The sequence below is a fragment of the Stenella coeruleoalba genome, assembly GCF_951394435.1.
Source record: "Stenella coeruleoalba genome assembly, chromosome: 9".
Classification (NCBI taxonomy): Eukaryota; Metazoa; Chordata; class Mammalia; order Artiodactyla; family Delphinidae; genus Stenella; species Stenella coeruleoalba.
Window position 1 is genome coordinate 49,708,005 of NC_137155.1, and position 14,091 is coordinate 49,722,095.

Sequence of the window (14,091 nt, forward strand, 5' to 3'; positions counted from 1 at the left end):
TTTTCTTTTCCTTTCAAAATTTTATTATCCTCAGATGTTAGCAAATGTTATCATCTTCTTCTATACATTTTACTAATCTATGTTTTCCATTTTTGTAGCCTCTCCACCAATCCTCTTAATCAGCTTTTTTCATCCAGGGGTGCTTACCTGAACCAGAGGGCTCAGAAAATGATTTTCTGAAGGATAGTACATAATTAGTACTATTCTAGATGGGGTGCTTTAGGGCACTAGAGCTTAAGTTTCTCAAGAAACTAACTTCAAAGAAGAAACTCCTTTATTTTCTTCTTTTAATATTCTTACTAATAAAGTAGATTCATATTAATCTAAGGACAATTTATATGCAAACAAGTAAGCTTGTGTGTATTCAATAACTCACTTCTCATTTCTGTTGCTGGATCCTTATCTCTTCTGGTGGGATAGTGAGGTAGAATTAGGACTCAATTCAAACAGTAAAACATGTAAAACTAAAAATTAGGAATTTGCTTTTTAAATGTTTTGAAAAATTATCTTAAGGCATGTGGATATAATCTATTATTCAGTATTTTGTTGCTATTTTACTTGCTGAACCTGATTTAGCCATGAAAGTAGTAAATGTGGTTTTCCTTTCATTAATCACTATATTCAAGCACTTAGCCAGAAGCCTCGCAAGCTTTTTCTGTAAAGGGCCAGATAGTAAATATCTTGGGTTTTGCAAGCCATATGGTCTCTGTCACAACTACTCGATGCTGTCATAGCCTGAAAGCAGCCACAGACAATAGGTAAACAAACTGGCAATGAGTGGGTGTGGCTGTGTTCTAATAAAACTTTATTTTTAAAAATTGGTGCAGACACTACTTTGCTGACACCTGACCTAGAATTCAGTGCTATATATAGCTTGGCAGTTCAAGAAATATTTTTAGCTAATGATAATGATGATGGGGTTAAGAAACAGACCTTTCACGGTAGGGATATTTCCATAACTGCCTTTTTACTATCTAGCAGTGCTACAGTTTGATTTTGGTTTCTGATAAGCATACAAGTAAAGATTAGAGTTTTATATCTACCTCAAGTACAATATTTCCTTGCATATGTGATAAATCTGGAAATGAGCAAAAAGCATAACAAATACTATTTCTTCTTCTGATCACTTAATTAACTAAAACTAAAACAGTTATAATTGAATAAAGTATAACGCGGATGTCAGACAAACATACAGTCAAGAGACTATACATAGTTACATGGCCTATTCATTACTGATTTATCATCAGTTCATACTTACTAATTATTTATCAGGCACTAGAAATTAAATAAAACATAAGACACAAACTGGTTCTTAACTGGTACTGTGCATTAGAATCACATAAGAGCTTTTTTTTTTTTTTTTGAAGCCCCACTCCAAAATCCACTAAATCAAAATATCTCTTGTCGGGGTCTAGAATGAAAATTGGGAAAAGCTGTCTTAATACTAAATTCTGGGCATGCCTGGTTAAGAATCACTGCTAGAGACTTCTACTTTAAGAAACGATGTTAAACTCTAAACATTTTCTAATCTATGGTGAGTAATTTGGTATTAAAGTTCAAGTGCATGGGCTCTAGCACCAGAGCTGGGCTTTAATTCCATTTCTGCCAATTCCTAGCTGCATAACCCTGGGCAACTCCTCTGTGCCTAAATTTCCGTATCTGTAAAATGGGTATAATAATATCACTCCGTTCATAGCATTGTTAGGAGAATTCAATATTTGAAAATATGTGGCAAGGTGGCTGGCACACATCAAGCACACAATAAATGTAAACTATCACCACTCTTTACATATTTTTTAATGAATAAGAATGACATCAAAAATACTACAATTTAAAGGCCTGATTCAAAGTATAAAGTCTCTTTAAAAACTGTCAGAAAGGTGATTAGGCTATTCCAACTTGTCTTTTACTGACCAGCAGAAGAGATGTCCTTTTCCACAGTCCACAGCAGGGGCTCTGAGCAAGGGGAAGCTGAGTGTATCAGACCCAGATGTGTTTGACCCTTGTTTTGTTAGTCTGACTGCTCTTTCACAGCCTGGAGTAGGACACCATTTAATGGCAGGGTTATTTTCAACAAAGGCCTGTTTAAACAGCAATAACAAAACATAACAAAACATTTTAACTCTCAATTCTAATAGGGAGTGTACCCCATACGTCAATTTACTTTAAAGCAAAAACAGAGTGAAATAAAAAAACAAAGCATAGTCAGTCTCAAGAAACACTTAAAATAGTATTGGGATATATAAAATAAGAAGGAAAAATGTGGCAATTACCTTAGTAATGACATGACTTTTAAAATTTATGTTTTCTTTAATCTAAAAACCAAGTAGATGATGATAGAGTAAAAATGCTGTCATTTAAATACAGAAAATGTGTAATTTAAAAATGTTTGCTCATACAATGTGCCACTTTTCTGATGAAAAATAATTTTTATAAATAGAATCTTGTGATTATTAGTTGCATCAGAACAGTAAATTTCTAAATGGTACTCTAATAATACATAAAAATCAATATTATAAACATAGAATTACCATATGATCCAGCAATTCCACTTCTGCATATATACCCCAAATAATTAAAAGCAGGAACTGGGATAGATATTTGTACACCCATGTTCATAGCAGCATTATTCACAGCAGTCAAAAGGTAGAAACAACCCAAATATCCATGGATGAATGAATGCATAAACAAAATGTGGTATATACATTATTGGACTATTATTCAACCTTAAAAAGAAAGGAAATTTTGATACATGCTACAACATGAATGAACCTTGAAGACATTATGCTAAGTGCAATAAACCAGACACATAAGGATAAATATTGTGTGATTCCACTTATATAAGATGCCTAGAATAGTGGAAGACATAGAGACAGAAAGCACAACAGTGGTTACCAGGGGCTGTGGGAAGAGGGAATGGGAAGTTAGCGTTCAATGGGAACAGAGTTTCAGTTTGGGATGATGAAAAAACTTCTAGACATGGAGAGTGGTGATGGTTGCACAACAAAGTAAAAGTACTTAGTTCACTTAAAACTAGTTATAATGGTAAAGTTTATGTGTATTTTGCCACAATAATAAAAAAAAGAAAAATGTAAAAAAAAAGTCAATATTAAGATGCTTTCTATGTTAAAGAAACAGTAGGACTTCTTTTTTAAAAGTCCATGTAATAGGGATTAGACCATAAAAAAATCTGAACAAGACAGTTAAAATGTAACTTTTAAATCACACAAAGGTTTGCGTACACTTCTGAATAACTCCTGAGTGAAAAAGAAGATGGGGAAAAAAAGATGAAATAAACATTATAATTTGTTTTATGAAACTATTACTTGAAATTAAAAAATCCATAAATTTCCAAGTTGATAATCTTTATTTCTAAATATTTACACTGAGGAGTAAAAATATGTCTTCTGGAAAATTTAAAATAGTTACTATTTACTTTGAACGTTATCTTGATCAATCAGTTATAAAAGTTCAACATGCAAATCAATGAATAGTTTGGAGCGATAGTTTTATTTTTTTTGTAAACTACTATTATGGCTTTTTGCTTTTACTTCTATCATGATTATAAAATAATGCTTTAGTTTAAAACTATAATTTAGGCCACCATTCCTTTATGCAGTTTTTCTGACAAAGTCAGAGTCCATTACTTTGTTTTCAAAAATAAAACAAAAAAAATTAAAATCTGTTATATAGGTTTAATAAAATTTATATTTTGGAAATCACACAGATAATTGGCAGCATACCTTAATATCAAACTGTAGGTATCGTTTGTCCATCTCCTTAGAAACTACGCTTTCTATGATATCCACAGGAACAAGTTGGAAGCAATCATATGCAGGGCAGAAAATGTTGTGAGCTTCACCTTCTTGAATTTTCAGATTCAAAAACCTATTAAAATTATCAATGGATAGAAAAAAGGCAAGGATATAATTTGCACATTCTAAGAATTTTTTCTTGATGCTGAATTTTCTGTTAGAGTATAATTAAAATATACCAATGAACAAACTGCAATATCAATTGTAATACATTAATTCATATAATTCACAAACACTGAACACTTATTACCTGCCCAACCATTCATTATATATGTATGAATATTTATATACAGATCTATGTTTTATAATTTCTTTAACTTTGTTTGCTTTATCCTCTTTAAAAATTTGAAACAATATATTTAACATTAAAAATAGAAATAAGTGGTTTAGAAAGGTCATATTCAATTCTCAATATTCTACACCTTTAAATTAAAGAGAGCAATGGTACAGAATTAAACCATAGATAATTCAAGAGATTTTTGAGGTGGCATTGGAATACAGCATAACTTTTTGAAGAAAAGGTTTTCTGCTTATATTTCATTTAGACAAATATTAAAATGAGTTTCATGTCCTATTCTAGGCACACTAGTTGAGGTAGTACAGAAAAGACATCCTGGAAAGTGGCAGGAATCTAGCCCAAGGTGAATTAAGTAGTTAACAGCAAGATTTTTTTTTTTTTGATGTCTGATCGTATTTATTTGTTACTCTAAGAACATCTCATTTTTGACTAGACTCAGACTTAGAAGTAGAAGCTCTCAGAGAGGACAGCCTCCGTCTCTTGGCAATCTGTTCCTGGCGTTTTTCTTTGGCCTCCTTCATTCTCTTGGCCAAAAGTTTAGCATATTCTGCAGCCTCTTCCTTATTTTTCTTAGTACGCTGTTTCTTCAGAGCAATTTGCCGACGTTTGTGTTACAGAACACGTGGAGTAACAAGACGCTGAATCTTGGGTGCTTTGGTCCTAGGTTTCTTACCTTCTTTGTTTAGGGGCTTTCTCACAACATACTGGCGGACATGATCTTTAGAGAGATTGAAAAGTTTGCGGATTCTGCTAGCTCTTTTGGGCCCCAGGCGATGAGGCACAGTAGTATCAGTGAGTCCAGGAATATCCTTCTCCCCTTTTTTACAATGACCAAATTGAGAACGCTCAGATTGGCATCCACAATGCAGCCCCGCACAGATTTGCGCTTTCTTTCTCCAGTCCTCCTTGGTCTGTAACAGGAATGCCCCTTACTCAGTAGCAGGCAGACTCGGCCATGGGTCAAGACACCCTGCTTCATGGGGAAACCCTGTTTGTCGTTCCCACCACTGATTCGGACCACATAACCCTTCCATTCTTCAGCCAGAGCGTCAGCACCAACTTCTGTGGCCATACACTTCTCATAAAAGGTTCGAAGTTTTCGTTCATCGTCCACTTCAATGAGTTTCTGGCAGCCAGTGGCCGGGAAAGAGATGTTCAGCTTCATTCTGAAGCTGCCGACCGCCTCCGAGGCGCCACGAGAAAGAGCAACAGCAAGATTTTATATTAGAGAGTTCCAGGTCTGCCACCAACAAGTTATATGACCTTAAGCAATTCATTTAACTGTTCTGGGCCTCAATTTCGCTATATGTAAAATGGAGATAACAATATGTACTTCTCAGGGTTGTTATACAGATTATATGATATAATGTATGTGAAATATTTACATGGTGCCTGGCACAGAAAAAAGAATTCATAAATTTTAGTGAGGGTTTTATCATTAATATTTCCCATGGAAAAAGAAGAAATAAACTTTAAAAAAATTTTTTATTTATTTATTTTTGGCTGCGTTGGGTCTTTGTTGCCGTGTGTGGGTTTCCTTTAGTTGCGGTGAGTGGGGGCTACTCGTTGTTGTGGTGCACGGAATTCTCATTGTGGTGGCTTCTCTTGTTGCTGAGCATGGGCTCTAGGTGTGCGGGCTTCAGTAGTTGTGGCATGCGGGCCCAGCAGCTGTGGCTCACAGGCTCTACAGCGCAGGCTCAGTAGTTGTGGTGCACAGGCTTAGTTGCTCCATGGCATGTCGGAACTTCCTGGGCCTGGGCTCAAACCCATGTCCCCTGCATTGGTAGGCAGATTCTTAACCACTGCGCCACCAGGGAAGCCCTGAAGAAACAAACTTTTTTTTTTTTTTTTTTTTTTGCAGTACGTGGGCCTCTCACTGTTGTGGTCTCTCCCGTTGCGGAGCACAGGCTCGGGACGCACAGGCTCAGCGGCCATGGCTCATGGGCCTAGCCGCTCCGCGGCATGTGGGATCTTCCCGGACCAGGGCACGAACTCGTGTCCCCTGCATCGGCAGGCGGACTCTCAACAACTGCACCACCAGGGAAGCCCGAAACAAACTTTTGAAGTGTGAATTTCCCTTGCCTGAGGAGACATATCCAAAAAAATATTACTAAGAATGATGTCAAAGAGCTTACTGCCTATGTTTTCTTGTAGAAGTTTGTGGTTTCAGGTCTTGCATTTAAGTCTTTAATCCATTTTGAATATATTTTTGTGCATGGTGTGAGAGAGAGTAGTCCAACTTGATTCTTTGTATGTGGCCGTCCAGTTTGCCCAGTACCATTTATTGAAGGGGTCATCTCTTCTCCATCGTATATTCTTGCCTCTTTTGTTGCAGATTAATTGCCCATATAAGTGTGGGTTTATTTTTGGGCTCTCTATTCTGTTCCATTGATCTGTGTCTGTTTTTGTGCCAGTACCATACTGTTTTGATAACTGCAGCTTTGTAGTAAAGTTTAAAATCAGGGAGTGTGACAACTCTAGCTTTGTTCTTTTTTCTCAAGACTGCTTTGGCTATGAAGGGTCTTTTGTACGTCCATACAAATTTTAGAATTATTTGTTCTAGTTATGTGAAAAACGTCCTCAACAATTTTTAAAAGTGTAAAGGGATGTTGAGACTAAAAGTTTGAGAACAGCTAACTGCAGAGTTCCTTTTTTCACATAGCAGGATTCTCTTCCTTTTAGCTATGAATAGGTTCCCTGTAAAGTTAGATATAATTTACCTTAATACTTATAGTCCCCTGTCAAAGTGCACAACGTACTTAGACATAGTTACTATATAATGATGTTTTTGAATTTTATGTATTCTAAATACATCAGAGCAGGTTTAACTATCTCTGGGGAATTAAATGACAGAACTGAGAAGACCTCACTGAAGAAAGGATCATCTCTCTGTGAGCCAGTCTACTAATTTTCAGCAACATAGAATTTCTCACTAAATTTAAAAGCAGAACATAGAGTTGATGAATGTTAGTAAAAGAGAGAAACCTGGGGCAAACTTTACCTATATTTTTATCTTGTAGGTCAGGTTCACAGATTATATCGTAAGTTCCCACTGTTTATTATCAAGCTTAGTAAGATGGTAATAACTAACATTTACTGAGTGGTTACTATATGCCAGGCCCTGTTCTAAGCATTTTCCATATATTAAGCCATTTAACAACAATCCTATAAAGTACTCACCACTGTCACCATTTTATAGTTTAGGAAATTGAGGCACAGGAAGGTTACCACTTAGTAAATCAACAACTAATCAGTAGCAGGAAGGATATTCTAGGCTGGGTAGAAAATAGTAATTTCTCTTTCATTTAAGCCCTTGGCATAGATGCTTCAAAGCATCTGTATAGACTGATGAGATAAGGGGGTAGAGAAGAGTAAGATAAATTAAGATGTTTTCAAAACTATCTAGGGACCTTTAAAAATTCTTCCTTGCTTCTTAGACTGAAGAGTTTTTCTATATGCCCATGAAAGGACTGCAATTAATTTTAAAATGGTTTTATTCACATACGAGTCACTCAATCTGGTACTTGTTTTACTGATGCTTGATTTGACAAGAACTACCTGGTAGGAGAGAGGAGGAATATCCTAGGTAGGCTGATAAGGTACCATCGAAAACAATAATTAGAGCTTTCAAATTTAAATCTTACCATTAAGTATGGGAGATGGTTCCTGTGATAGGAGTTTGGAGAGGAAGGTCAAGGAAGTTCAAGAAAATTCAAGTAAATCCCTTAGAGGGGCTCAATTTTCACAGAGAAATCAACATCAACAGTAACAAACTTGGTAGAACCCAGATAATACTTCCTAATATAATACAGTTGACAATTTTAAGCTAAATAAAGTACTAAACCTGTGGAAGATTTTCTGTGCTCAGAACCAGCTCAAAGTTTGCTTTGTGTTGTGAGTTCTGACCTCTGCCAATTAATTTATCTGTATCAGCTGCACTGATTTGATCCCATCTAATTAGATTCAGAGTAGAGTCTAATCTATGTTTTAAAAAGAACAACCAGATATTCTTACTTATTCTGATTTTTTTTAAAGCAGATTATTTTTCCCTTCCAAATAAATAATATAAATATAATATACAAATCCATTTATACAAATATAAATCCAAATATAATCTTCCCTTATATCCCAATTTGGAAAACAGATAAAGAAAATGTACTCAAAATGAAACCACAGTGACAGAAAGAAGATCAGTGGTTGCCTACAGATGGGACGTGGAGGGTGGTGGTGGAAGGATAAGAAGGAGGCAGAAAGAGAAGGGTGGGAGGGATTTCAAGGAGAAATGAGGAAACTTTTGGGGGTAATGGATATATGCATTATCTTGATTGTCATAATGGTTTCATGGGTATATATGTATGTCAAAGCCTACTGAATTATTTATTTTGAATATGTGTTTTAGTGTATGCTATCCATACCACGACAAAGTTATTAAAAAAAAAACAACAGAAAATTTCCTCAGGTTCTTGCTCTTTCACGCAACATGGTATTCCCTAGTTCCCTATACTTGGTTCCTAGTATTCTACGAAAAAGAACAGTTTGAAAACTTTTTCCTTAAATATTAGTGATATGCTTTGCTGAGGTCATAATCATTAGATTTACGTGTCTCCAGAGATAACCTGATAACGTATTGCTCATTATATTGATCTTCTTCATTTAGTTTATAAACCTCTCTCAAAAAGTACAACATTAGAGCAACATTAATGGATGGTGAGAAAGTATAAATCTTGGCAAGGTAATGGGAAGGAGAACAGAGATAAACATGAGGAGGAAAATAAAATTTCAGTTTGTAATATAGACCAACCATGCTTAGCAGAGACATCTAACTTTGAATTGATTAAAAAGGAATTTTAAGCGTCCATATTCTTACAGATTTCCAAGGCTATCTGCTTGTCACAAAAAGTTCAGAGAAAGCGTAAAAACAAATGCTTAAACAATCTTGGGATATAAGAAACTGATCCTTGATATTGAGGTGCAGCCTTAAAATTTACAATAGATGAGAAAACTTATTTACCTACATCTGCTTTGTTCCCCAAAGTACCTTACATTAAGCAAAATAACCTTAATTACTAAATTAAATAATTTTACTAAATTAAATAATTTTACTAAATTAATAGATAGGAAGATGTCAAAATAAAAACAGAATTCTTCTTTAGTAGTAAAATATAACACATTTGAGTGTAACTCTGAAACCAATATAAATAATCCATATCATTAAATACTGAAAGCAAGCAATTTTATTGCCAAATCAGAGTGCTATCATGCAGTAAGAAATACTAAGCTGCACATATACTCACGACTCCCAACATCCTCTACAAAAGTCATGTCCACAGGGCATATCCACTGGGTCTTCAAATACAGAAATACTGCACATACAAATGTCACACTGGAAGTGAAGAAGAAAATGATTTAAACAAAGTCATACCTTGGAGATAGAACATCTCTTTGTTCATTAGCTTATAGCAAAAATACTAGCATAGTAATTATAAACAGTGTTTCAAAGTTATAAGGGAAATTAAAGTTAGTGTGCCTACCTTTGACTAAATAACAAATATCATGCTTATCTCATTATAAATTATTGTGGGATTTAAATGTTTTAATGCAAAAGTGAAATTCTTAAATTCCAAACGTATGTGTTAAATTAGCCAGCAACTATTTGTTTGGAAAAGGAAATACAAGGAACAAATCATTGCAATCTATTCAAGTCAAGATCAAATTGCTCCTTGCAAAATAACCACTTCAATATCATGTCCTTCACCCTATACGCACCCCAGAAAATCTACAAAAACGGAGTAACTCTGTTTTTTCAATACAGCAACTCAGGATATTCAGAGGAGCAATTTAAGGATTTCTACCCAGGGAACCATGCTACAAAGCTGTGTATCTTCTAAACAATAACTACCTTTATAATGTTACAGATGTGAATTACAGAAGTAAGATTCTGTTTTCCAAGAAGGCCCAGATAAAATCTGGAGTGCATTCATATTTATAACATATTTTGTGTGGCTGAATTATTCGAGAAACATAAAAAGTTCCTGTAACAGTACACCAATGGTTTGCCAATTAAAAATGCACACAATGGCAGTACTGTTTCTCAATAAAAAGCAAATATTTATTTTGGAAATGTATCCAGATGACAAACTCCAGAAGTTTTACTGAAACAAATACATAATCATCAACATATGATAAATGTCTTCAGAAAAATATAAAAATATTTTCATATCTTTGGGTTTCAGGTGCCTATCACAAACTCAACTTTTAATATTTCAGTATGGTGTGCTCAAAATTTTAAGCAATTGGAGATTTTAAGTGAAAATATTGTAGATGGTTTTCCCAAATTCTCTTATGTTTTGTTTTAAAAGAGAAAAAGAAACCCCTTTTGCTTTTCAATCTGTAATTCAGAGATCTCAAAAATAGTCTGTGATAATAAATATTTACCAAAGCATGAAATAATTGAACCTTTTAAGTAGGGTATAGGATTCAATTACAAGAATTATGATTAGAGGTTCCATGAAACAATATTAAAACTAAAACTATGGGAAGTACACGGAATACTAAACCATACCAAACTGGTGTCCAAATCCCCAGGAGATAAACTTATTTCATCTGGAGACGTGATGGAAGAACGTGTAGTCCTTGGAGTTCTTGGAGAAGGGAGTGTGTCCCAGGCATTATACCCACTTGGTGGTGGAGTTGGCATTTGAACACCTGATCGTTGGCAGCAGTTCTCTGGGTTGGACATCCAAGCTTCAAGTAATTTCTCCCTGTCCCAATCTTTAAGAAAAATAGAATGGATATCTCTCAAATAACAGAGAAAATACGGTGATGTTTTAAGAGCTTCATAATAACAAAAGAGAATAAGTTAGAGAGATATAGGTCATCTATGGAAAAAAAACTATTTGTATCAAAATAGTAATCGCAAATGAATGTTTATGATTTTATATCCATTCATATTTTTAAACAGAATTTAAAGTTTTATAATTTATCATGGCTTACAACCATGTCAATATCTAATAATATGGTCAAAATTTTCAGTCATTTCTACTAATAATCAAAAGTGGTGGCTCACATGTCATTGGAATTTACTAAATTTTTATAGGTATAGGTTTGATTAGGCCATTTTACTTTTTCAAGAATAATATGTAACTTCACAATTGGCCTCACTGCTGTCAAGTTGTAAAATGATTACACAGCTAACTATAAGCATGTCAAAATGCCAACAAGTCCTAAAACTCATTTGATAAACAGCTTGAAAGCAGAAGGAACTTCTGAAGAGATTATGATTATAAAGTTTTAGTGAATTTGATATAAATTGCACATTAAGTGAGACTGATTCTGACTTAACTAAAAAAAGGATACCTTCCTAGTACAAACACTTTAAAAATAGTCAAGTGAAGTATGTTATTATAAGTCCAGAGCCATAAAAACCTAACCCATTCAAAACAATAAACTGATATAGCCAATGATTTTCCCAGGTGTTTTATATATATATTTCATTTACTCCTCCCAACAAACTTTTCAATCATTATTGAGGTGAAGAAACCAAGACTCAGGGAAATTACACAACTTGCCCAGGCTCACACAGATATGAAGGATTTGAAACAAATTTCTGTGAATCCAAAGCCTGTGTTCTTTCCACTGCAGCCCAATAAAGCATAGGGTCAAAAGTAATATGAGTCAATTATTTACCATGGGCCCATTCTATATCATTTTACAAATCAAATACAAATAACTGTGAAAACTTTCTATATAAGACTTTTTCAACCATATGAAGTCAATATATTTGGTGGTTTACCAGGATAATTATGATTCAGACATGCAATGAAGATACAGTGTGTTTCCATATGTGCAAAGGCACAGAAATATAATGGAGAGACATGAGCAGCTCTGTAAAGTTACAGTATACTATATTGTGGTTTGGGGAGATGGAAGATAAGATTGAAAACAGGAGTCATTACAAAAGAAGAAAAATCCAACAACTGAAAAACACTGCACATGAGTGCATTCTAGGAAATGTTGCTAAATGGACCTGAGTGTTTTGATAGGACATTACAGGCATACCTTGGAGATATTGCAAGTTTGGTTCTAGACCACTGCAATAAAGCAAATATAAAGCAAGTTATACAAATTTTTTGGTTTCCCAGTGCATATAAAGGTTATGTTTACACTACATTGTTTTTTTAGCTATAATGCTATTACACACTTAACAGACTATAGTACCTTAATTAAAACACTTTATTGCTAAAAAACACTAACCATCATCTGACAATGTAGGGTTGCCACAAATGTTCAAATTGTAAAAAATGCAATATCTGCAAAGCACAATAAAGCAAAGTGCAATAAAATGAGGTATACTTGTACTTACTTAAAAAGTTAAAACTTTCTTAGAACAATATTATTTTTCAAATCTCCACTACAATACTTTTTCATAAATGGAGAAAAGAACTACTATAATTTATATACACACATATTAAATTAAATTCTAGTCTTATCTGCTACAAATATTTTCCAGCACAATTCCTGCTTGGATTCTATCATATCATTCATTTAGCAAACATTTATTGAATGTCTTTTATGTGCCATATACTATGTCAAGCTGTAGGGACATAACAGGAGGAAAAAACAGGCATAATTCCTGCTTTCATGGAACTTAGAGTCTAGTAGGGAGAAAGACATTAAGTAAAATCAACACATTAAAAAAAATTATCACTGTCAGAAGCACCATTAAGAAGAGGTAGAGACTCCCATTCAGGAAGCTCATGGCTTGGAGTGGACATCCGAAGGATGAGTGGGAGCTAACTCGGTAAAAGGAAGAGGGAAAGACATTCTAGACAGATGGTACATAGCATGCTAAAAGGCCTTATGGTAGGAGAAAAGGTAGCATCCTTGTGAAATTAAAAAAGTCAATGTAGCTGGAGCATGGAGACCAGAGGGGAAGCACTGTGTGAGTGAGGCTGAAAACAGGCAGGGACTAGGCCATGTAGAACTTTTTAATAATACTCCTATCATCAGTTTAGAAGTGACAGAAAGCCAGTGAAAACTGGGCTTAGGGTTAGGAAGAACAGGTTGTCACAGTTAGATCTGAAAAGATCATTCTGACTACAGTATGGAATAACAAAGAAATTGGATAGGGTGAGAGTGGAGGGAAAGGTAGACTAGAAAGGAGGCTACTGGGAAATACCAGTGAGAGATTATGGTAGCCAAGGCCATGGCTGGCTGCGGTGGAGATGAAGAGAAAGGAAGAAGTTAAGATCGGGGACGTGAGACTGAAAATTTGGTAACAATGGGATATAGGGTCTGAGGGAGAGGAAATGTCAAAGTTGTTGTCCCAGGTCTTCCACATTGGTTGGTTGGTGCTGCCATCTATGTAAATAGGGAATACCAGAGACTCAGGTACAGGTTTAAAAGCATGATTTTAATTTTAGACATGATGAGATTAAGGGGCTTTTGAGATATCCTAGAGGTGCTTTCAAATCGGCAGTTATATATAAGTGTACAGAGCTCAGAAGTCTAGTTTTAGAAGGAGAAATCTGTATCTATGGAAGCCGTGGGAGAAGATGTCATTTCCTAGGAAGAGAGTAGAGTGAGAGGAGGTGTGGAATACCGATGTTTAAGTACCTATAGAAGTGATGAGTCTCCAAAGGAGATTTAAAAAATACTTCAGTATACATTTACTCTAAGGACAAGCAAACTAGCCTTGGTCTCATATTTTAAAAAACAGGTAAGTAAATTTTACTTATTTTCTCATTAGGTAGCTTTGAACTATATAAGTTACTTTTATTACTGAGGAAATGCTCAGAAAATGACCTTTGTATTCTTAACAGAGTCATCCTTAAAATTCAATTACTACTTAGTAAATACTGCCAAACATTTCTGTCTTCTGTCTTCAACCTCATTACTTTGGGACTAAATTTGACAGTAGATAACATAATACTTAAATCTATTTTCCTGTGGAAAGCTGAATGAATGTTACCAAGGATA

The 14,091-nt window shown here is 34.7% G+C and overlaps 1 protein-coding gene and 1 pseudogene across 15 annotated transcripts in view; both read right to left on the bottom strand.

Annotated features, from left to right (window-relative positions):
- Positions 1-14,091, bottom strand: part of ANKIB1 (ankyrin repeat and IBR domain containing 1) — a 159,237-nt gene that overhangs the window by 31,632 nt on the left and 113,514 nt on the right. For 11 of the 14 annotated variants that reach the window (XM_079932130.1, XM_079932129.1, XM_079932127.1 and 8 more), the window contains 5 exons: positions 10,676-10,884; positions 9,408-9,496; positions 3,744-3,888; positions 2,532-2,588; positions 1,915-2,081 (listed from right to left, as the gene is read on the bottom strand). In XM_079932130.1, coding sequence (XP_079788256.1) covers positions 1,915-2,081; positions 2,532-2,588; positions 3,744-3,888; positions 9,408-9,496; positions 10,676-10,884 — 667 coding nt within the window. The other 3 variants (XM_079932123.1, XM_079932126.1, XM_079932125.1) reach the window with 2 other exon arrangements.
- LOC307191872 (small ribosomal subunit protein eS6-like) lies at positions 4,289-5,320 on the bottom strand (annotated as a pseudogene). The gene has a single exon. The product of its transcript is annotated as a small ribosomal subunit protein eS6-like (transcript).